General features: G+C 36.5%; 1 protein-coding gene across 1 annotated transcript; it reads left to right on the top strand.

Annotated features, from left to right (window-relative positions):
- Positions 1 to 947: 947 nt before the first annotated feature.
- On the top strand, positions 948 to 25874 carry VPS36 (vacuolar protein sorting 36 homolog). Its single transcript, XM_019752172.3, has 14 exons — positions 948 to 1138; positions 7917 to 7985; positions 9343 to 9413; positions 11349 to 11463; positions 12574 to 12663; positions 13386 to 13472; positions 20470 to 20502; positions 20622 to 20699; positions 21253 to 21387; positions 22756 to 22821; positions 24267 to 24331; positions 24485 to 24569; positions 25516 to 25592; positions 25674 to 25874. The coding sequence occupies exons 1-14, from the start codon at positions 1043 to 1045 to the stop codon at positions 25765 to 25767; spliced, it is 1161 nt and encodes a 386-aa protein (XP_019607731.1). The 5' UTR covers positions 948 to 1042; the 3' UTR covers positions 25768 to 25874.
- Positions 25875 to 26009: the final 135 nt, after the last annotated feature.

Here is a 26009-nt window from a genome sequence, read left to right on the forward strand (position 1 = left end):
CAATGGGGGGAGAGGGGGAAGGAGCACAAAATAGTACTTACATACTGACTATATTACTGGACAGAGAGAGTTCCATCACTGTCGCTAGCAGAGCCAAACACTAAACACTGAGAAGTGCCGTGGAGAAAAATTGGCTATTTCATTATGAATGGCGCCACCCAGGAGAACCGAAAGCTAATGCTTAAAAGCCCGGACTCCTGTATGGTTTACAGACAAGGGGTTTTACAGAGCAAAATCACAAGTCATCATGAGTAAGGGTTTTGGGGTCATCGGTCTTGCTGATTGGTCAAGAGTGAGGTAAGAGCAGTAAATCATTTCAGGTGTTGAGGTCAACTTCGGTGTCTTTCAGTCTGGCTTCATGAGGATGTGGCCCCGGGGTCTTTCCGTATTAGGGCTCAAGAGCTGAAACACAACTTAGGCCATGATGATATCTTTAGCTTAACTGAAACCCATACTTTGTGACCCTTAGTCAAGGCATGGCCATTTTTTTCCAGCTGCTTCAGGGGGTTAATGGCTACTAAGCTTATAGAACTGTGGTGAAGAAACTGAAGAGTGCTGGGGCTACATGTTAAATCAAAATCCCACATTAAATCAGGACCCTCTGTTTCAACTGCAGCTGTGTAAAAACAATTCAGGCCATAAATATTCATTTGGAAAATACATTATTTACAGCCTTTAATGAACATGGCAACATGCTGGGCACTGACAAACAGGAATAATGCACAATAAAGAAGTCCAAGCTGTGGTGTGGGCTCCATCAAAGTCCCTTGTAAGCCCTGGGTTTGTGCCCCAGTTGGACCAAAGTTGGGGTAGACATCCTGTCTGGGGCCATTGGCGGACCCACAGCCAGGGGGCGCTTCAAGCACGTCTTCACGTCCCTGGGCTCCTGGGGGCCCTGCGCGCTCCCTCAGGAGCCCTCCGCCCTCTTGTTCGCCGCTCCCTCCCCGCCCGCCGCCAGGGGGCGCCGCAGGCCGCTCGGCGCTCTGTCGCCACCAAAGAGCACCAGCGCTGGCGAGCGGCTGGGGTGGGCTTGGCGGCGACCATGGACCGCTTCGTGTGGACCAGCGGCCTCCTGGAGATCAACGAGACCCTAGTGATCCAGCAGCGCGGGGTGCGCATCTACGACGGCGAGGAGAAGGTAGGGCGGTGGCGCGCAGCCCGGCCCCTCCTTGCTCTCCCGGCCCTCGGCGCGCAGTCGGGCCGGCCTTCCGGGCCTCCCCCTCGCCGTGGGCGCCCGCCCAGCGCTGCGCACCGGCTCCAACTTTGGACTGGTTCCCGGCGGGCGCGGACGGTGGCAGCTCCCCTCCGCCCCCCAAATCCTCCTCAGGATGGTGCAGCTGTGGGGGCCACGGCTGCACGCGTTCAGGGCGGCGATAACGACGGCCCACCCCTCGGGGTGGTCTCAGAACCCCCCAGACGCTGATCTTGGCGGAGGCCGGCGCAGGCCAGCCCCGCCTTTGTTAGGAGACTGTCGTGTTCCCTCACCCGGGGGCTTCGGGCTGCGGTCCTCGCGGGAGCCGCAGGGATTGTGGTCTTGGCCAGAGCGGCAGACAGATTGCTTTGAGAGGATTTCTGAAAAGAAGTATCAGTGTCTCGTTGGGACGGCTTTGCTAAAGGCTTTAAAAAAAAATTATTTTAGAAAGGAGTTCTGAGCATTTATTTTATAAAGGGATGTAATAGGCCGTGCCTTGTAATCCTAGCATACACCTTAGGAGATGTGTTTGCAAGTTGAGAGGACACATATTAACTGTAAGCATTCTGTGGAGACTTCCATCAAACTATTAAACTATCATCCTGTTCTGGATGAAATGCATAAGCTGGAAATCGAAAAAAATTAAAAACCCATTTATAGTTTCCAGCAGTTTTACTTGCCATTTCTCCTTCCTTGTTGTAATGAAACTTCTTTCTGTGTGTTTGCATACGTTCCTTGCCCCACACGTAGCTTTTCCTGGTCGGTGCTCACTGAAGCTCGAGGCTTCCTTCCGCCTGGAGAATGGGGGCGGGTGCCACGGGATCTAGAGGCACCGCTGACCCCGGTGCTCTCCCTCCCGTCCGCGCATTTTCCGTGTACTGTGTTGTCTCCATTATTGAACCAAGGTCTTTTTCTTAAATAATTTGCTTGGACTTAATACCATTTTACTGCCTCAGCACTTTAACTTGATGTCAAATTGGGTTTGCATCTTTTGATTGGAGTGACAGCTTAATGTTTTTGTTTTTTAAACCCAAATTACACCTTTGGAACTGTTTTAAATGGGAAGCATGATCAACCTCCCCCCCTTCGGCGGGTGTGATGATGCCCCCACTCTCAGAACTGAATGCCTGACAATGGTAGGTTGGTCTTCAGAGACGCCTCCAAAGCCACTCCCTTCTGAAAATCAGAGCACCGCACTCTTGTTCTATGCAGTTTCAATATGCAAATTAGGAACACCTTGGCTGACACAAACTATGTTATATATTTATAACAGAAAAAATTAAAACCATTAGTATCTGTATATGAAAAATGATTAAACCCGCAAATTCTGTTTTTTTCCTTTAAATTTTTTGCTTCTTGTTTTAGTAGACAAGTAGATATAGGTATCAGAAGATTAAGGAAAACTTAGTTGAGACCCTTTGATCTAGTCAAAAATTCTTAACTGTTCTAAACACTTGGAGTGGTGAAGGAGGGGTGTAGGTGTCTTGGAATTGAAACAGCTCTAAGATGGGCCTTTTCACCACTGTGGACCCTGGGCTGGATCTGCTCAGTCACTTGCTGAGCTGCTGCTGTTCCTGGTGTGATTGAGGGTCAGACTGATTCGTGGAGGAAAGTCCTGTGTCGTGGCTTTCTCCATATGCTGGAAGGCTTCCAGACCTTAATTAACATGGTCTGAAGACTCTAGGAAGCTGCACCTCAGGCTCCAGATCTGATCAAGTTCCCTTTGGAAATCTCTCACTGACTCCCTTGATCTAGACACTGCAGTCCAGATTGCTTAGCCTTCATGGCTTTGCATCCCAACTCATTCCCCAGCAGGCGTGCACATGGCAGCCTAATAGGCCAATTGGACACCTAGAGGGCAGGAAGTGTGCCTTATGCATCGGTGTATCTCCTGGCTCATTTTTGGTATGAAATACGTTTTTAAAAACCTGAATAATTAAGAGCACCTATTGTGTGCCAGTAACTATGTATAATCTCATTTACTCCTCTCCATGGGCATGCGGTGAGTATTTTATGAATGAGAAAATAACTCTCAGAAAGTGACTTGCCTAAGATCACAGTTATCTGGAGAGACAGGAGTTAAATCTCTGTTGATGAGACTCCCAAAGCCTGTGCTTTGTTCACTGTGATGCCACACTTCAAAAATACAGCAGTCACCAATGCCAGACTCTTTGTGTAGTGTTTAATATAGGTAATTCTCCCCAAAATGAGGACACCGAAACCCTCAGCTGATAGTTGAGAAAACTGACCTGTCCAAGGTCACACAATTAATAATTGGTGGAGCTGGAGTGGACTATGCTCTTCCCCCTGGCCAAATGCCTCTTGGGAATAAACGCCAGCTTGCTTGTTTATACAGGCATGGTTTTCATGGGCCCATTATGACCGGATAATGTGTTGTTTTCATAAGCAGTGTAGACAGGCCATTTGTTTTAATTCACTGAAGCGTCTATAGCCTTGGCTAATTTAAAAAATAATGTGAGAAGGTTAGTAGCATATAAAGTGGCAAGTTGGTAGCATATGGTAGAAGATTTGGGAAATATTTCTTTTCTTTCATCTAGCTGGTTTCACTTTTGATTTGGGAAATAATCAGAGATGCATAAAAATATAAAAATATAATGAATGAGGATGCTCATCTCAGCATTGTTATATCTGTTATATATTATGTATAAGGAAAAATTGGAAGTGTTCTGAATGTCCACCATAGGGTTTGGTTCATTAAATATGACACGCCCTAATCAGCATGAGGAATTGCTAATGATAGGCTGCTGAATGAAAAAAGTAAGTTAGAGTACTAGAAATATCATGACGTCATTTTATTTAAAGATTATACACACACACTATATATATACACACATGTATACTCACATATGTGTATATGTGTGTGTATACACACTGGTATGATTGAGAGATTTCATTTTCTTTTTTAGACTTTTAAAAAATATTTTCCAGATTTTCAACAATATGTTACTTTTTTAAAATTAAATTTATTGGGGTGACAATGGTTAGTAAAATTACATAGATTTCACGTCATCTATATATCACATTGTGTGTTCACTACCCAGAGTCAGTTCTATCACCATATATTTCACCTCCTTTATCCTCTTCTACCATCCCCCTCCCCTCTTACCCTCTGAATATATTACTTTTATAACAGAAAAAATACTAAATGAAAAAGAAAACAGGGTAAGAGGTTGTTCATTGAATGCCTAAATTAGATCAACTTTTAAGTAGTTAAAATTATTCTAGCTCTGAGTGGTAGAAGCAAACCAGCCTAAACTTGTCTCAGGTTTAGCTCATAATCCCTTGGAATCCCTGAAGGGAACTGTTACACAATTTCTTGATTTAGAGCAGCAACATTTTACGTTTGCGTTGTTAATTGACATTGCAACAGAACATACTCTGGCTTCAGCTTTAAATTCACATCCTTATGTGTGGATTTCAGTAAGATAAATTGCAGTTTCTTAATCAGAACTATTATTATGCTCTATTGTAGCATCATGTACTCGCAAACTGATGAAATATTTGCTGTTGGAAAAGGGAAATCCTGTTGGCAAAAAAGATTTTTAAAATATCTTAAACTCAATTATTTGGTTTTACATGCATGAGATTACCGAAACATTTGAAGCCAAACTGAATTAAGTGCCAGGAGTATGTATGTTTTACTTCTGATTCAGAGGAAAACATGGAATTTGTAAAGTCTTTTCTCTGAGGTGTTGAATAATCCCTCACAGAGTGTATTTAACCTAGATGGTTCAGTAGGTCTCTTACCATTAAAGTTTATTAACCATATTACTTAATACTTACTAATATTGAGATACCTTACTCTTAGAAACTATGTTTTTTTAAAAATTCATGTCAAACGTGCTGGTTTTTTATTAAAGGACTTTTTTGACAAAAGTGTTTCTGTATATGTTTAACAAAAATAATTTATATACATTTCAGAGTTAACTGAAGTTACATATGGCTGTAGCAAATTTCTTTATCTTTTTTTGTTAGACAGGTAATAAAGTTGTTAAACATGGGTAAGCCAAAAGAAGAAACTTGAAATAATCAGTAATCCTACTAGCAATAAACCATTACTTTTGGCCTCCTCTATGTGTGTGTGGTTGCACGCTTGTGTATGTGCTGTGTGAGTGTGTAATCATACTATGTATACTATTTTGACTCCTACTTTTTTCTATATTAATATGAGTATCGTAATATATTGTATCAACTACATACATCATTAAATTCATGGTTATTTTTACTTATATATAAGTAAAAAAAAAGTTATATATAACTTTATTATATATAATAAAGTTTTAATTGGTTATTTACTTGACAAACATTTTAACCACATTATTTTAAACTCAAAAGGATTATTATTTGTAATAAACTGGACACTCACTAAAATGCTTTGAGTTTGTGTTGTAAGACAGCCTTATAAATTTGACCAACCTTGTAACTTTTGAAATAAACAAATTATTCCTCAAAAGGATATAAGCAAGTCCTACCTGAGGGCAATTTCTACTTTCTAGTAATTAGAGTTAATAGATGCTTCCAATATGTCTTGCTTTTAACAGAAATGAAGTGGTTTGATTTATTAATCTCTTGGGTTCCAACTCTAAAATTTGCTTATTTATATTATTTTCAATGCATAGTACCAAATGAGGACTAAAGGTTTGATCCTAAATACCCAGCTGGCTTTTTTATTTTTATTTTTTTGTATTACAGTTTTTTAAAAAACAGTTTTACATTTATATTTTCAGTAGGTGATACAATCCCATGATAAAAATTCAAAACCCACAAAAAGTATAAAGTTAAAAGTCTCCTCCTCTCATTTCTTCGTCACCCAGTTCCCCATTGGAGGCTACCAGTGCATCATTCTAGAGAACTGTGTATACGTAGATATTTGCATAAAATACATTTTTTCCTTTGTAAAATATAAATTTGTAATGTACTTTGCATACAAAGTTCTTATTCTTGTTTTTTTCACTTAATGTGGAGAATTTATCATATTTCATCAATTTTAAATGCACATTTCCCCCCCACAGTTTAACAACTCTGGAATCAGGATGTATCTTAAAATCAATGGCACCTTAGATTTTATCAAATACAATAAGTACATAAAGGGTCTCCTCATTCTTTTTAATGACTGAGTAGTCCCTTCATTGTGTGGATGTACATTTCCCTTTTGGTGGACATTTGAATTGTTTCCTATTTCTTGATTTTAACAAACAGCAGTGAATTACACAGTAGTATATCATTGTGCACACGTGTGAATTCATCTGTGGGTTAAATCCTTAGAAGTGCAATTATTGGATCAAAGGATATGTGTATTTGTATTTTGATAGGTATTAATACACAACCCTCCATAGAAGTTGGCTCTCTAGCAATGTGTACAAATCTTATTTCCCCAACACTTCGCTTGCATAATGTTATCAAACTTTTGGACTTCTGCCAATCTCATGGATGAAAGGGGTATCTTGATGGTCCCTTAATTTGCCTTTTTCTTATTATGGTATCAGTGAGGTTGGGCATCTGTTAATGTGTTTGAGTCACTTGTGGTTCCTTTTCTGTGAACTTTCTAATAGTCTGCCTATTTCCCTAGTGGATTGTAGGATATTTTCTTATTGATTTGTAAGAGTATTTTACATATAAAGGAAATCAGCCCTTTGTGATATGAGTTACAGTTATTTTTCCCAGTCTGCTATCTTTGCTCTTGGTGGTTTTTGCCACAAAGAATTTGTGTGCAAGCATGTATGTGGAGTTGAATTTATTAATCCTTTTCTCTAATGCTAATTAGTTTAACTTTTTTTTAGAAAGACCTTCTCTCTGAAATTATTTTTTAAATTCTCTCATTTTTTTCTAGTGCTTTTACAATTTTTTCTTTTTTTAAACTCAGATATTTGATCCATCTAGAATTTATTTTGGTGCCATGTGTTAGGTATAAATCCAACTTTATGTTTATTGTTTTTTCCTACTGGGCAACCCATTTGTCCCAGTGCCATTGGTTGAATCTCCATTCACACTTATTCTTGTATGTGTTTGTGTCTATTTATGAATTTTCTTACTATATAAAAATTATTTTTAAAAATTATATGAGTGTTATACACGAATTCAGTCTCATGGTAAAAAAATTCAACCAATAGTGAAGTTTTTAAAAAGGGTTCTTTGCTTCTCTTCTTCCTATTCCCTCACGCTTTTTCTGAGATAATTATTGTTAATAGATTACCAAGTATTCCATTTAGAACTCTTTCTATTACTACTACGTGTGTGTGTATACGTATATATATCTCACGTGTAGTTTGGGGGATATGGAGATTCTATATCTATCTATCTATCTATCTATCTATCTATCTATCTATCTATCTATCTGTCATGTGTAATATACTGTAAGTTGCTTTTTTCCCCACTCTATGTCTTAGAATTCCATGATAGTTGGTGTAGCTGTAACTCATTATCCTTTTTACCCTCGATATGGGTTCCATAGTATGAATGTATGATACTTGATTTAACCACTACCTTATTGTTACACATCTAGATTGTTTGCAGTTTCCCCTAATTTTAGCAAGGCTTTATATAAAACTTATGAAGTGTGTAGCGTTGCTTCTCTTTAATTTGTGATAAGCCTAATTCTAAAATGTTTATTTATGATTAGCTTACTATTGTGTAATTTGTGAGGAAGAAAAACTGGACTACATTGAGTGATATGTTATTAATACTTGTGATCTTCTCTTTCTAGATAAAATTTGATGCTGGGACCCTCCTTCTTAGTACACATCGACTAATTTGGAGAGATCAGAAAAATCATGTAAGATACAGTTTTTTATACCTGTCCTAAGTCTTAAATCACTGAAGTTTTTCTTTCTTTTTCCTTTCTGGCCAAGCTATAAATAGATGCCTCAAATTTTTATTTTCAGAATGTTAGCAGAGTATGTCCCATATGATCTCTCTGAATGGAATACAGATAGAGGGGTTGGAGTGTTTTCCCTCATTCAGTTCCAGAAAAGTCTATAGTTTCTGAATAGAGAATCATGGTGACTCCTGTTTTTTAAACACCAGTCAGATCCTGCCCCATACCTGAATGTTCATGTGTAACAGGAATAATTCTCCCATCAGTTGTCAGCGGTCCTTAAAAAAAACCTCATACGTCCTCAAAAGAACCCATTCCGCTGATTATTGTTGAGAATCAGGTGGCTAGGCCTGCTTGGAAGCGCATGCTTTTACCTGCTAAGAACAGCCCCTAAGCCACTGAGCAGGAGGAGAAAAGTCCGTTTCTTCATTTCTCGGAAGAGAAAACGAGTTATGTTTATAGAGCTGTCTTTATTCCAAAGAGCTAACTTGAAAGTGTGTGTATATAAATTTCGGTAAAATAAACAATCTCTTCTACATTATTTTAATGATTGTTGCCCCCCCCCCTTTAAATTTTAGTTCCACAGATAAATAATATACTATACTGAGTCTCTTTGAAAGGCCACTAGCCATTGTAAAATCTAAGACTTTTTTTTTTGCTCCTCAGGAACCAATGTTTGCGTCCTTAGTGGTGATATTGCCCTTATTGATAATGCATTGCCTTAGAACTGTTAATGTTGTCCAATTTTTTTAAAAAGAAATACACTGAGGAAAGAAATTGTTTTTGGAGGGATCGCTGTCTTTAAACCATATGTTTATAAATTAATCTTAGTAGAATTTTTTTGATTATCATATAAAGAGGTTAATTTAGAAATCCTTAAGCCATCTATTAAATGCCAGCCATTTATAATAATTTAAAAAATGAAATGTATTAATAAGAGGAAGCTACATTAGTATTTTCTGTTAAAAATTACTTGTGGGCAGGTGAGTGAAGTATAAAAAATTATAAAGAAGAAAAATCAGTAACACACTCCTTAAAGTTGTTTCGATTTACCTGTTCTATTTTTTTTGCTTTCCATATAAGAGTATATTATACGTAAAAGTTTCATATAAATACTACTTTTTAAAAGATGTACCTACTGTAAAAACGAAGGTAGTTATAGCTGCTTTTAAACCTCTTATGTTCTTCCATGCAGTAAAACGCATTATTATCTTTTATTAAGTGCCTTAAAGGTATTTGGCACTCTATTAAATGCTATAAAACAAGGATTTCTGACTAGTCTTATGAATCACGTTTTCTATTGATTTCCTCCCAGGAATGCTGCATGGCCATTCCTCTTTCCCAAATTGTGTTCATTGAAGAACAGTCAGCTGGAATTGGGAAAAGGTAAGGTCTGTATATTACAGTCTTTATTCACTAAAACATTTTCATTCAAGCTGTTATCATTAATTTAGTTGATTTATTGCTGTGCCATGACCATACGTGGAAATGAATCTAATGATTCATAACAATAATTTAAAAAAATACTTTTTTTTAAAAATTAAAGTTTATTGGGGTGACATGCAGAGAAAAACTTTAAGTATGTTCTCGGTCATTTGAATTTTCCTCTGCTGTGTCTTCCAAGGAGATCTACACTATAAAAAAAAATATTTAAAATAGTTACCGTCACAATAGTGTCTTATTTTTAAACATCTCCAGTGAGACGGAATTCAGTTATATGCCAGGTTAACTTTTCTCAGGTATTCTCTTTTATTTCCCAGCTCTCCCCGCCACCCCCAACAATTACCATATCTCATTGATTCAAAGATGTATATACATTTTCACCCTTAAACATTGGGGAACAGTGTGTTTTTCCAGGACTCATCAGCTCCAAGTCAAGTCGTTGTGTTTTTCAAATCTAGTTGTGGAGGGCACAGCTCAGCTCCAAGTCAAGTGGTTGTTTTCAATCTAGTTGTGGAGGGCGCAGCTCACTGGCCCATGTGGGAATCGAACTGCAACCTGGGTGTTATGAGCACTGCGCTCTAACCAACTGAGCCAACAGGTCTCCCCCAAGATACTTCTTTGATCTGATAGGTTTTAAACTTGATGAAGTACAATATTGAATGATCCAAGAAGTGAATATGTGAAAAAATTGGCATGGATCTTTTATGCTGACTTTGGGATTTTTAAACTTCATTTTGTGTCGTAATCTCTTAGCTTTTCATTGGGTTTCCTTAGACAAAATCTGATAGCAGGGCTCAGGTTTTTCACTTTTAAAGATTTTTTAATGCTTGCACCCATCCTAATTGTCATAGTTTCTTTGCTCTACTTGGCAGTTCATTTCAAAGAGTCGTGTGATTCTTGCACAGTTTATTTGCTCACCTCACCTAAAGATGTTTACCACAAAGGAATAGATGAAAAGTCCTTACAAATCTGTCCCCAGTTCACTAAACAAAACGTTTGTTACATTGAATAGGCCCCACACATGGTGTTTCAATTTGATGATGATATTTAGGCAACCATATGGGCCTAAATAAAGTAAAATTGAGTAGTAGGTGAATCTGTAATGTGATCATAAAGAAAGCTTTAAGCTAGATATCCAAGATATTTTGGCTAAGATTTTTGGTTTTGCTGATCTTTATAGAAGATTGTTAATTGAGCAGGTTGGGGGGAATAAAGAGGAAAAGAGACATAAAACTGAACAAATATAGTGGTATTTTTGGTAGCATAGAAGATAATGGTAGTCATAAAGATTATGGTAATTTGTGTTCCTAGAGCAGCAGCATTTTGAGAATTGTTTTTGCTATTGGATATCTTTCTAAATCATGCTGTTGATTGAGTGGCATTTTCCAAAAATGACACCGTAGCATGTTAGTTTTGGATGGAGTTTTAATAAAATGTCAGCTGGCCAGTTTTACACAGATAAGTTTTCACATTTTGTTTTCAAATGGGTAAGGTAGTATGCTTTGGCAGAAATTATAGGCTCCTGGTAACCTCTGGGGATGACTCTGTAAATGGAAAACCCTCATCATAAATGAAAATTATAAACCACCCTAAATTTTACAAATTTATTTTGAACTTATTTCCTAAAACCACATTTTGATTTCATCCATAGACCTAGTAACTTGAATTTTTTTGTTCATAGCTTGTAAGTTTTTGGTAGAGATATTTTCAAAAGGTTCATCAATACTGAATTAACACAGACTTTCAAAGGATTCCTTTCAGGATGTTCTTTGTTTCTACCTGAATTTTAAATATGACCTGAAATATATTAAAAGCTATGAAAATAGAATTGATGATTTTAAAAGGCAATTTTATATGTTACATTTGCTTTTTCTTTAGTGCCAAAATAGTGGTTCATCTTCACCCAGCTCCTCCTAACAAAGAGCTCGGTCCATTCCAGAGCTGTAAGAATTCCTACATCAAACTCTCCTTCAAAGAACATGGCCAGATTGAGGTAAGTTTCTGTAAGAATAAAATTGACTAGAAAGGTGTGCTTTATTCTATATGAATAAAATTGGACTAGGAATTTTTGTTGTTTGTTAATATGATGGAAGACAATATTGTTTCCATATTGTTAATATGATAAAGGCAGCATACCAGGTATCACCATATTTTTACAATAAAATTTTTGATATCTTAACCCTTATCAGTGGAGAATATGAAGTGTAGGTTTCAATAGGAACAGGAAGCAGGAGGGTGTGGTCATAAGGAAAGAGTGGACGCTAGAAATATGCCACTAGGAAAGTTTTCAGTGGTATATGTAGTCTGGTTAAAGGGACAGAGTGTAATGCAGTGACATGTTAAACTACCTCGGTATCTGAAAGCTCACCAGCCTTAGATCAGCAGTGTATCTTTACCTTTATTAACTCCATACAAATATAATCACTTACATACTTTTTCTATAATATAATAGTTTAAATGTTCTGATGAATAAGTTGCTGTATATGTATTCTTTAAACATTTATAAGTCTGTGTGTTGATTGCCCCACTGATGTCATAAATGATCTATGTTCTTTTTTTCTACAGCACCTCACCCGGTGCTCTTCACACAGTAGGCACTAAGCAAATATTAGTCACTAACTGAAGTCACTCTCACTGTAGGTGAAAAATACAATTGATTTTTTGTGAACAGAGGCATGTTTTGGCTCTAATTTCTTAAATTAAGGCTCTCTACACATTTTAAGACAAATTATTCTCTGCTTCCTTCATGGATAATGGTTGTATATTTTTCTTGGCACTGTGTCTGCTTCACTATAGATTGAAAACAATCCACATAGGCAGGATTGTTTAAAGTAAGTATATTTATTTCATTGTCACTCATCTCTTTGTTGAGAATAGCTCACTTTATATAGAAGGTCAGTTCCTTCTTTTTTTTTTTCTTTGTTCTTTCTGAAGTTGATCCAAGAAAAGAACTTCCTTTGATTTTCTTTGATGTCTCTGAGAATTCTAGGCTTGTTGCAAATGACTGAACAGACCCTTCAACTAAAGAAATGTTAAGTAATGATTTGTAGGAGGATGCCACAACTTGACTGACTCATTTAAAGTGTATCTGTGTGTATAACAGTTTTACAGGCGTTTATCAGAGGAAATGACACAGAGAAGATGGGAGAACATGCCAGTTTCCCAGTCATTTCAAACAAATAGAGGACCCCAGGTATTTTTAACACTGTTTCTTAATCCAGTGTTTTCAGCTCTGTACTTATCTTCATTAAGAAAAAATATTTCTGTGATTATAGAACTTTCCAGAAGTAAAATAATGATATTTTATTAAAAATTTATTCTCACAGAACCTCATTTAGTGCTCTATAGACAGGAGCCACTTAGTAAAAATAAATGACTACAGAGTAATTTTGGGGATGGTAGAAGTTAGATTCCACTTGCTTCATTCTGTTCTTCATAATCAGTGTGACATCTGAGAGAACAGACAATACCACTGAGTAACATTTTCCAGGCCAGTTTTAAATTAACTACCAACTATGGACAGATACTTAAATGTGTAAAAGTAGTTTGTATAATAACTGTCAAGTACTAAAACTTTTAACTATAATTTTTTGCACATTTGAGACCCTATTAAATATCAGATACATAACAGGTTGCCAAAGAACAAAAATGGATAGGAAATTTAATTTATAGGTAAAATGAAGAGTCAAATATGCCATTTATTGTATGTTGAATGCTTCTTTATGATGATTTGAAGATTGTTATGTATGGCAAGAAACTGACAAATGTTTTGAAAGGAAACTAGATGTAATTGTGTGCTGTTTTTCTTTGTTTTTTTGTGGGTCCTTTCCCGCCATTGAAAACACAATGTGGTGGGTTACAAAAGATTGTGTCCTTCCTATTTTGTATGTTTTATTTTCTACTTTTGTTTTTCAGCCAGGAAGAATAAGGGCTGTAGGAATTGTAGGCATCGAAAGGAAACTGGAAGAAAAAAGAAAAGAAACTGACAAAAACATTTCTGAGGTAACTCTTACACAAGTTCCGGTCAGCTGTCTTTTTCAGCCATTTGTGGTTATTCTTTTGGATACAGCTGTGACTGATTCCATTCTGTATATTGGAACATACTTAGTTTGCGTGCAGCTACGTAGTATCTTATTCCATTTAACAGCCCTACTTCAGGTTGGCATGGTTTAGCCAAAATGTGTTTTAAAACATTTTTCCAAAAAGGAATAAAAAAAGAAAGCAAATTTGTTTTCTGTGATTTTAGAAAATATCTTGGATTGTTGTATATAAATTTAAAAATGTAGATGGAATTTATTGGAGTATACTCCTAATGAATTCAAGGTCTTCTATATAATTACTTTGGACATTTGGTTAACTTAGATAAGGGAAAAATGCTATTCTGTGGCCCTTATCCCTGGTCAGACACCACACAATTTTACACTGATGACCTCTCAGGGACCAGACACAGATACAATAAGAATGGCTCAAACTAACCCATCAGCTAGGAGAACAACCCTAAGCATGTACATTTCAGTGTTTTTGAAACTTCATCATATATGAGGAAATTCAAGCGAAGGGTAAAGAACTCTAGTTAAGAAAACCTGTTATGCATTTTATTCTGCAACTAGTTAATACATCTAAACATATCATTGGTTTTCCCACATTTATATGATAATGGCCATGGATTTTTATGAAATGATTCTATGAAGTAATTGTTTAGTTTTTATAATAATTTGTAAATAAAATTTCATTGAAGAGTGCTGTTCATAGAGTTTCAAAGATGTATATTAATCAAATAAAGTTAAATACAAATAGTTATTGAATACCTGTTGTAGTCAAGGTTCTTCAAAGAAACAGAACCAATAGGAGATATATAGGTATTGACATATAGATATATTGATATCTATGTCTCTGTACATAGAGTTATAGATCTTTTCTATCCATATCTTTTTATATATACACAGTGTATTATTTATACACAGTGGGTTTATTTTATATATACATTGTATATTATATATATACACAGTGGGTTTATTATAAGGAATTGGCTCATGTGATTGTGAGGACTGAGAAGTCCCACAGCCTGAGAAGTCCCAAGCTTGTGACCCAGGAAAGCTGGTGATATAAATTCTACTCTGAATCCAAAGTGCTGATGGTGGTAAGTCCCAGTCCAAGGGCAGAAGACTGATGTCTTTGCTCAGCAGTCAGGCAGAGGAGTTAAGTTCTTGCTTCCTCCAACTTTTTGTTCCTTCACACCCTCAGTGGACTGGATAATGTCTACCCACGCTGAGGAGGGCAGTCTGCTTTACACAGTGTACCATTCAAATGCTAATCTCATGTGGCAACACCCTCACAGACACACATAGAATAATGTTGGATCAAATACCTGGGTATTCCATGATCTAGTCAAATGGACACATCAAATTAATCATATAATAGTACCTATTCTGGGCCTACGAATTGAAAATACAGATCATTGTTGAGGAACCAGGGTATTTGTCCTATTAAGTGCCCATGATATAGGTTTTGTTGATCGCATGTTAATGGTAAAGTTGTACCTGTTCCTCAGCCCTACGAGTTTCCTGCAAATTGGTAGCTAGATCCAGAGGCTTGATCAGACTCCTGTTTGATCCCTTTAGTAAGACTAGAAGTCTGTGTGCTTTCATCAGGAGGTACATGTCTCTTTTTATGACGTTAGTAGCTGTTAATGTTCAGTGCGTAGGTCTGTTGATTCATTTTTGGTTGCAAATGATGATATTTTATGATTTATTTTTCACTTATTGGAATACTTTTTAAAGAGATGTTTGCCTTCATCTACTGTTTGGCTCCTCAGTGATAGGGAAGGTAGGAAAAGTGCCTTTTCCTTTATCATCATGATAATAAATTGGTTGCTTATCCTCCAAAGGTGACTAATTAGGTTTTTTTTTTTTACATATTATTATGAATTTATAAATTTGAACATTTTTGATAAGTTTCAATCATTTGCAATTATTATTCTATTTAACGCTCAAATTGTCCCATCTTTGGCCAGTGGGAACCTCTTCAGGTTAGCTATTGATGTGACCTGGTAGATTTGAATAAGCTTCCTTACAGTCTGGTGTGAAAAAAGTTCGAGGACCGTTTTGTACATTTCCTGCCCCATCTTGTACATTTCCCACCCCAGATCTAGAATCAACCATACCTGAGAAACGGGTTTCTTTTAGTGGGAAATAGTATTTCAAAACCACAGTCTACCTCTCAGGAATATTCATCTCTGTCGGATTGATCTTTATTTCTAGGCCTTTTCAGTGGAAAGAGCTACAATTTTTTTTTGTTTTGGAAAAAAGTGCCTCAGTAAGGTCATAGTGATAACTTCCTATTCAAATTCAGGAGTATGCTAACAAATAATTACTAAACCTGTTAAAAAGAATTTTTTTGTATGTGTTCTCCCTATTCCTCCCGCATTTTAAAAATAGGCGTGCTGCATCTACACTGTCCAGTCAGCCACTGCATATACTGTTTCCCCTCTAGCTCTCATTTAGTCTCAGTTTTATAAGTAACTATACGTGTAATACCACCAGTCCTTTTGCTGATCTCCCTTTATTCATTTTGGTTGTCTGAAGTTCATCCTCTAGTAGATTTTTCAGAAAGTATTCATGGGAACAGTATCCCTTGAGTTCTGGCATACTTGTATTCCTTATATGTGAAAGTCAGTTGTGGTGGTTTTAAAATCCTTGGCTCACATTTCCTTTTCCTCGAGTACCTTCAATATGTTACTTTCAATTTTTTGTCTGGCATGAAGTGTTGCTGCCGAAGAGTGATGAGAATCTAATTTTTTTCTTCCCTTAAAAGCCACTTGCTGTTTTGCCTAGGTCCCCAAAGGATTTATTTATTTATGTATGTATTTATTTATTTAAATAAAGTCCAATAATTTAACTGGAATGTGTCTGTGTGTTCACTAGAATGTGTTAGTCATTCTGGGTTGTTAATATGCTTTCAGTGTTTGGTTTCAGAAGGTTTTTCCTTTAATGTCGGGGAAGTTTTTCTATATTATAATTTTCAATAATTGTTTTGATTTTTTTATTCTGAGATGTCTGTGAGCTGTATGTTGTAGCTTTACTGCCTGTCTTCACTATTTGTGACTTTCTTTCAAATCCTTTTTATCTCTTTCTTTCTTTTTTATTGAGAAAATTTTCCTCTTTTCACTTGTTTCTCTTAAGATATTAACTATTGTGTTTATTCATTCTTGTGTTCTGTCTAGTGTAGTCTTTATTTCAGAAATGATTTTTAAAAAATCTTTTCCTGAATCTTGTCACTTCATTTCTGATTCATGTTGTCCTTTCTCAGCATGTATCATTTTTAAAACATATTTTAGCTCATTTTGAAGTAAAAGGTTATATTTTTATCTGATCTATGAACATGTCTTTCTGGCATGCTTCATTGTGTGTGATGTTATTCTACTGATTTTTTAAAAAAATTTTTCTTGGAGAATGTTGGGGAACTGTGTTTTTCAAGGGCCTATCAACTACAAGTCTTTATCCTTCAATATAGTTGTGGAGAGCACAGCTCAGCTCCAAGTCCAGTCGCCATTTTCAATCTTTAGTTGTAGGGGTCACAGCCCACCATCCCATGCGGGAATTGAACCAGCAACCTTGTTGAGAGCCCGCGCTCTAACCAACTGAGCCATCCGGCTGCCCCTCCAGAAGTTCAGTGGCAGCTCGTTGTCTTCAATCTAGTTGTAGAGGGCGCAGTTCACTGGCCCATGTAGGAATCGAACTGGTAACCCTGTTGTTGAGAGCTTGCACTTTAACCAGCTGAACCATCTGGTCGCCCCTCATTTTTTTCTTATAATAATTTTGAGTGGGATTTGACCTTAATACTTGCTGTTGCTAATTTTCATATGAAATTAGTTTTCCTGAACTTTTAGAGGAAGATGTAGTTCAAGGTAGCTTTTCTTACTGCACAGAGCTCTCTTCTGCTGGTTAAAAAGGTGGTGACTTGCTTTCTGTGATTTCCTACCCCTGTTTCCATCCCATTTTTATCAGAACCTTTTTTCTCTTCCTCTCTGTTATCTATACCTTGCTCCGTTTTTTATTCCTCTCTCAGTAGTTTCTCCCCAGTGGGGATTCTGTCCTGGAAGAGAAGGCTAAAGGGTCATTTTCATGAGATCATTGACTAACTCAGCCCTTCCTGAGGACACTTTGTACCCACCCAGTACTGAAGTGGGCAAACCCTCCCAGTTTGAGTTACTGTCCTCAAGTTGGCCCATCTCACTTTTCCAGTAACCACCTATTGGGCTTTTGGGGGTTGTCTTATTCCAGATCTATAAGTTGCCCTGGTGCCTCCATTTTCTTTCTCCTGCTTGGATGCTAATATTATGCAGATCTTGTGGCTCTTGGGGTTTGTCCACACCTGCTTGTATCTTGTGGTTTTTGTGAATCTTGTCACTTAGTTTTGTAGTATAAGCTGTCTGTGGGTTTTGGTTTTGAGATCTAGTTGCCCTGTCTGTTTTTATGTTGGGAATTGGAGAGATTTAGAAATTGCTGCCATAGCCACCATCTTCCCAGAATCCTTTATTCCCATACAATTCCAGCACTTTAGCATTAGAGGGGTTCTTACTATCCAGAGAAGTGATTGTCTCAGAGCTAGTGACTAGATTTGGAACCGGGATGATGACAACTCAGGTCTCCTGATTCGCAGGCAAGTGTAGTCTAATATATCATGGCTATTCTCTTTGCCACCACCCAGAAGGTGCTATCACGGTCCTCTTTCAGTGACATTTGTTGTCTTCCTTTTTGTGTGACACTTTTGGAGATGGCATCAGACAGTGAACTAATTTTGCATTATTAGTGTTCCTTTTTCTGAATGCTGCCATCCTAATTTAGTGTTCACAGTATTGTTTTTCTGACTTTATGGAATGTTACTCTGTTTCAGTCTAAATTTCCCAGAGTTACATGCTCAAAGGGTGCTACACAAGCATTGTGCTCTCTTGTGCAGGTCACAGTCCTTGCTCTCTACTTTGTGGGAGCCCTGTATCATGTTTGAGATGTGGTGATATGCCAGGTAGGCAGGCACGCAGGCAGACAAACAGACTTTCTCTGCAGTGTGAGAAATTCCATGTTAGGAGAAAACAGTGGCAGCAACAGGAACAAGGCCTGTTACTTCAGTTGGGGTCAGGAAAGACTTGTTAGCAGAAGGAATTCAAGGCCTGGAAGTTGAGCAGGTGCTAGTAGATGAGCAGTAGGGATAAGAGGATCCATGTGGAGGGAATGCAATATGCAAAGGTACAGAATCAAGATTATTGAAACAGAAAATTCAAGAATGTATTAACAGTTACTGAAGCTAATAACCAAAGTAATGACTGAGAGTCAGTAAGAAATAATGCTACAGATCAGCTTAAGACAGTATTCTCTGGTTAATTTTAAGACCGATGCCACTTTTTTCAAAATCGGAGTGGAAATTTACGGATATGGAAGAGAGAGAAGGTTCTGTAAACTGGCAATTGAAATAATAGAATGGGCACGTGCATCAATTTTGCATTTGTACGTATGTTACTTCAATTTTACTGTAGATAGTTTCTCCACCCATTTTTTGGATAGTTGGCTGATTCCAAATTTTAGAATAATAGAAATAGAAGTGAGGAAGCTTTTGTTTGTGTTTTATAATTACTCAAAATATAGGAAATTCTTCTAAGGCACTGAAATATTTATATTTATTTTTATGAACCATAAGGAATAATGACTAATTTATGTGAACTCTTACTTTTAGCATATTTTTAATGAAAATACAATAAAGTGATTTACCATATAAAATTTAAAAGTATTGTCTTCCTAGTTTTCCTTAAACTTCTTTTTGTCTTTTCAAACTAAAAATCTAAGTGTATAAAGTGTTGTGTGTGTTTCATTTTTGAAAACTAGGTTGTTGGGTGATTTGCCCTCCATTTAAATGGTAGAATTGACTTTGTTTCAGAGCTGGTGCCCAGAGTTTCCCACAAAAGGTTTCCTGCATCTGCTGGCTGTTGCTGATAAGAATCCAGTGTTTAAGCCTTTTGTTTATCTGAGGAAATTCCTGTTAGGTGTGTGCACATTCCCCTTTGTTTTCAGTATTAGCCTTAGTGAGTCGGCCATAAGAATCCTGCACAACACTCTATTCTTTAGCAAAGTCCATTTGCAGGTGGGGGGTACTTTCCTGCATGTAATTAAGATGGGCATGAGCTCCTCAGAACCTATTGATCACAATTCTGTGTGGACGAAAGGTTTTCAATTAATGATAAATTGCTTAATCGGTTTAAAAAAATGACATCTGTGCACATCAATTAGACAGCAGGTATTCTGCACAGGAAGTGTATTTTTGGTAATTTGAAACAAATTTATATAAATGTGTCAGATTAAATTGGAAGAGACCTTGGAAGTGGATGTTCATTATAGCAAATTAAACAGTCGATGGGTTTTATTTAGATATGTTTTAGTGGTATTCGAATGTGTTCCTTTTGTCATAGTGACTGTATCCAAAGCCACAGGTGTAATCTGTTCAGTATTGAAGAGGCTGAGACATACGGTTTCAGTTAAATTATACCTGGTATTGAAGCTAACATTGTTGTGCGCAAAGAAGTATTTCTGCAGCTACATGTTGCCATTTTCAACCAGGAAAGCTTTCCAATGCCTTTGATTCTTGACCTCTCATCAGGAAATGATTTGGGGAAAAGCCAGTGACAAATTTTCTTACTTATGTCAAAGAACGGTGAATAATATTTTCTGAACTATTACATATATCACTTTTTGTTTGTTTAATCAATAGTAACTATTTTCTCTTTGAAACTTGTTTTTTGCAGTTTAAAGTATGCTTTCTTAGCTAAACTAATTCTTAGAATAAGAATTTAGTAATAGATTTATTACTTGTATAAATATTTGTATAAACTGACATCTGTAAGAAAATTTTGTAAATTTTTGTCGTAGGGAAGAAAACAAGAGTGCTTCATTGTTGTGAAACACTTTAATTCTTTAGACAGATTCCAACAAAAACTCATTTCTCATTTCAGGCCTTTGAAGACCTCAGCAAGCTAATGGTCAAAGTATGTATCATTTACACCTCGTAACGTCATACCGGTTATGATACAGTTTTGAAAATACCTTGTTAGCAGATACTTCGGGGACATTATTTCTTTTCAGTCTTTCACTGTTCTGTTGACAGGCTAAGGAAATGGTGGAGTTATCAAAATCAATTGCTAATAAGATAAAAGACAAGCAAGGTGACATCACAGAAGATGAGGTAAATAGGTTGCTTTTTAAGGCATTAGAAACTACACAGATAATGCATTGATGTATGGGGGATTTACTCGTTTGCTTTCTTAATGTAGTGTTTCCTTTCTTTTAGGATTTGAGGATATATGAAAGTGCTAAAGAAAAAGTTAGCCATAAAAACTTTTTTGATTCTAGTAGGATTAAAGGATATTTCACTAACTTTTCTTGGAATGTAGAAAACAGATATTGAAATATGTAAGGAGTGACTGTCCTATACATATCCCTGTTTGACATCTGTTTCATTAAATTTGTCTACAATCTGGTCACAGCCATGTTTCTGAGTTTTCGGTTGTATCATTGGATTGACATTAAATATAGCATAGTTATCTAAATCTCCTCTCACACCAAACTTGTGAGATAAATGGAGTATGAGATACCAAGATAGAAGGAAGAATAATTAGATTTATGCAGGGAACTGCTAGAAAAAGAGTAGAATTGAATTTATAATGGAAGGATTTCAAATGTCAGGATGGAGAGACTAATTCTGAATTCTCTTTTTGTACATTTTCTCCTCATTGTAGACCATCAGGTTTAAATCCTATTTGCTGAGCATGGGAATAGCTAACCCAGTTACCAGGGAAACCTATGGCTCAGGCACACAGTATCACATGCAGCTGGCCAAACAGCTGGCTGGAATACTGCAGGCACCTTTAGAGGTAAAAATAAAACTTAAATGGTCTTTTTAAATTGTCTTAAATTACTTCCATGCCATCAGAAATCTTAAGAAGAGCATAACTCCTTCTGTGATGTGGTTACTATTCAAATGACATGTTATTTTTTCTTTCAGTAATATTAAATTAGTTCAGTGTACTTGTGAATGGAGTCTTTGTCAGTAATCTTCTAAATTGTTTTCAGTTTTCATTTTAGAAATCTGTAACTTTGTAAATCTAAGTGATATGTTTTTCTTATCTCTTATTTTCAAAAGGAAATATATGATCTCTATATTTAGATATATTTCCATATGTCTTAAAATATGTACTATTAATAATTTCATAAGATTCATCTTCAACTCTAACATTAGTTTGGCAATCAAAACTTTCTTTATTAAAGCACTTGTATTAAGAAATATTTCAAACATGACGAAGTAGGATAGTGTAATGAATCCCTATGTGCCCATCATCTAGCTTTTAATGTAGGCCAATCTCCACACAGAATTACTGTAAAGCAAATCCCAGACATCACATCATTTTATCTGTAAATATTTCTGTATGTAATTATAATAATAAAGATGTCTTTAAATGTAATTTATAATCCCATTCTACAACTAAAAAGTTAAAAATAATTTTTTAATATTATCAAATATCTAGTTAGTGTTTTCATTTTCTCTTACATTTGGTGTGTTCAAATCAAGATCCATTGCAATTGGTTGATTTGTCTCTCAAGTTCTTGGGTTTTGTTTTTTTTTAATTCCATGGGTTTTTCCCTTCTCCTATCTTCCTCCCCACCATACACAATTTATTTATTGCAGAAACTAGTAGTTTATCTGATAGTGTCTCAGACTCTGGATTTTGTTGACTTGTATGTTAACATGCTTCCCTATCCTGTGTATTCCCTGCAAATGGGTAGTTATATCTAGAAGATTCTTTTTTTCTTGACAATATTTCATAGAGGTCTTGTGCATTTTCATCAGGAGGTACTTAATGTCTGATTGTGATGTTAGCAGCATTGACAGTTATTACCTAGATTATTAAATCATTAGGTTTTGCAAAATGGTGATATTCTTAATTAGTTCTGTAATTTAATCTTAATTTCTTAGCTGGAATAACTTAAAACATTTAAATATACTTTTAAAACATGGTAGAGAGCCCTCCTTTCATTTAGTAAATGGTGAAAGAGTGATAATGACCTTAAAGTCCAAATACTGAATTTGAAATACATTATGGTATCTTAGTTCTCCTGTGTGGTGTTTTTAAAAGTTTCTTAAGAAATTTTATAATTTCTGATTTCACTGTGATTATGATTTCTAAGAAATGCTAACTGGTGCTGGTTATAACAATACTTTTAAAATTTTCATATTTTAACAGGAACGAGGGGGAATAATGTCACTTACGGAGGTGTACTGTTTAGTAAACCGAGCCCGAGGAATGGAAGTAAGCATAGAATATTTAGATATTCTTTTTTTTTTTAAATTAAATATAGACTTTCTTTATACAAATTCCCCTGCAGTGAATACAATGTGAGGAAGGGTTGTGAATATCAAAACTATTTTGAGAAGAAGTACGGTGCAGGGAAGAGAACACTGCTCTGGGATCCATGAGGTGGGTTCTGATCCTGGCTTTGCCAAGTGACCTTGAATAGCTTACTTAACCTCTCAGACTCAGTTTTCCTACATTTAAAATAAGGGTTTAAACTGACTGATACCTTTCCATTTGTACAGTCTGTGTTTGTATTGTGATTAATAAGATTGTACATGATGCCCTGTCTCTGTGATAGTGTTTTGACTTAACTGGGTGGGACACAGAGGGCCTGCAAATACTGAGGGAAAGCTGCCCCGCTCCTTTGCTGTGACTCAGCGGCTGTCCTGCAACTCTCATTGCCGCTTCACGCCCAGGTATCCTTAGCCTGCAAGTTTCTGTCCCTGAACTCTTGGTGCCCTCGTAGGCAAACACAGTTTTGTGGTGTCAGCAGTTACCTCCATGCAAATGACTCACACACCAGTGCTCACCCCAGTGCCCCGAGTTGGGCCTGTGCTTGGTGTTTTTATTTGAATAGTCATCATAACTGCCATGGGTGGGCCCTACTGTCCACCAGGCACTCTGTACGTATTACCTCATCTGTCCTCCTGGTAACTCAGTGAGGCAGCTACTGTTTTTACTCTCCCCATCTGGGGGGAATTGGGATGAGGAAATTGAGGCTTAGAAAGAGAAAATAATTTGACCTACGGTGTACCTGTAGACAGCGGTTTGACAGGGACTTGGGCCCAAGCTGGACTGGCTCCAGAACCATTGTATGTGACTGGATGCTGTGCTCGTCACCCACCACACCGAATGGATCCTTTAAGGCTGCATGGTCCAGAAGGGGAGGGAGTAACTAGCTACATGTGACAGTTGTGAACTTGAAATGTAGTTGACCCAACTTGATATGTGTTGTAAGTGTAAATTACACACCAGATTTAGAAGACTTAGTACAGAACAAAGAAATGTTAACTGTCTCATTAATAGTTTTTCATATCAATAATATGTTGCATTTTTTGATCTAATGGGTGTGTGTGTGTGTGTGTGTATATATATATATATATATATATATGTGTGTATATATATACAAATTTCACCTGTTTTAATTTTTTTAATATGGCTACAAGAAAACTTTAAATTACATATATGACTTACATTCTGTTTCTATTGGCTAGCACTGCTTTAATGAATAGAGAAGTCTTTGCTTCTTTGTTAATCTTTCTGCCTTGTAGTGATTAAGCCACCTAAAATCCTTGATAAATGATAATTTTTTAATTTCCTCTTCTGTTTTAGTGATCATTATAATTACATAGCGTCACTCTATTAATTTGCAGTGTAAACTGGATTTTTTTCCCCATTAGTTGCTCTCACCGGAAGATTTAGTGAACGCATGCAAGATGCTGGAAGCTCTGAAATTACCTCTCAGGTAAAAGAACCTATATAGGAAGTTTAAATGTTGTTTTGTGTTAATATTGCCCTCATACCTGGGCATAAAAGAAAGTGAAAAATATTTGTGCCTTCTTAGTGGTTGAAGATCCTATATATTCATGGCATTATTCTCTCATCTACGTTGTTTTAGGCTCCGAGTTTTTGACAGTGGCGTCATGGTAATTGAGCTTCAGTCCCACAAGGAAGAGGAAATGGTGGCCTCAGCCTTGGAGACAGTATGTGAACCGGTTTCCTCCAGTCATTAGGGCTCGCCGAGAGGACCTGAATGCCTAGCAACTTGAGAAACAGGATTTCCTTTTGAATTTCACTTTACTAAAGAGTAACGTTTGCAGACCCAGTTAAAAATGGTTTATCATTAACAATGAATAAGTGTTAATCAAAATTATACTTTGAAAACTTTTCGAAGCTTGCTAACACTCAAACATCTTAATAAAGAATTAGAATTAGTGAGGTGCTCTCTTTTTGTTTGAAGCTTAGTCTTGAGAATGTGTTTAACTTTGTTAATCAGAATGTTACTGATGATTGAACTTTACCTTTCAGCAACACTTACATAAAGCAGCCTTACAAAACATCACAAGCTGTTTTATGAAATTGTTGCTTCAGAAAATATGAAAAGTAACGGTAGTCTAGATGGATTTTTATGGCCAAACTGCTGTTACTCATTAGGATACTTGAAATATTACTGCTTTCATAGCTGCTACAATGAGCCTTATAATTTTGAATAACTCACATTTATACTTTTTATTTTCAACTAGATGAAAAACCCAAGACTATAGATATTTCAAACACAGTTTTAAAACTAACCCTATACATAGCAGTCCTTCACTGGAGCATATAATGTGCACTCAGTTAGAATTTGTTATATGTTCCTTTTCAGAATATTGAAGTTTTTTTTGTGTTTTTATTTTTGGAATTAGTACAGTGCCTTTGTTACATTACAGAGGGTTTCATAGTATGTTTTCATCTACTTTATTTGGTCTGGGTCCTTCAGCTTTTAGAGAATTAAACATTAGTGAAGAACACTTACTTCTATAATGAATATTCTTTGTATTTAAGTAGAAAATTCAGTAAATTATTTCCTGAGTATACCGGTAGACATTCTTTCTAGGTACCTAAGTGGTGTAAATTGTGACATATTTTTCTGCTGTGTGTTTCTGTTAGGTTTCCGAAAAAGGATCCCTGACATCAGAAGAGTTTGCCAAGCTTGTGGGAATGTCTGTCCTCCTGGCTAAAGAAAGGTAAGTAAGGTCCTTGCCCTTCACTACAGCTTGTGATTCTGAATGGACAGATGATTGTGGTTTTCTCCCCTTGATTCCTAGGTTGCTTCTTGCAGAGAAGATGGGCCATCTTTGCCGAGACGACTCAGTGGAAGGCTTGCGGTTTTACCCCAATTTATTTATGACACAGAGCTAAGGGTTTTGTATTTAAAATTCTTTTTATCCATATACTTGTGTCATGTGGAGATTGTATGACATTGAGCAAAGAGTAAACCCTGAGAATAAATTGAGAATTTACTGGAACTTCACAGTATAAAACCCTTTTAATTTTTCCCTAAATATTATTGTTCAGGAATTTTATTTAGGATAAAATATTGGAAAATACAGGAAAATGAATACAAATGTGAATTTGAAATCTTGCTACAGTTATCTAGAACC

This window comes from Rhinolophus sinicus, chromosome 16, assembly GCF_057876585.1.
Source record: "Rhinolophus sinicus isolate RSI-liver-muscle chromosome 16, RSI-T2T, whole genome shotgun sequence".
NCBI lineage: Eukaryota > Metazoa > Chordata > Mammalia > Chiroptera > Rhinolophidae > Rhinolophus > Rhinolophus sinicus.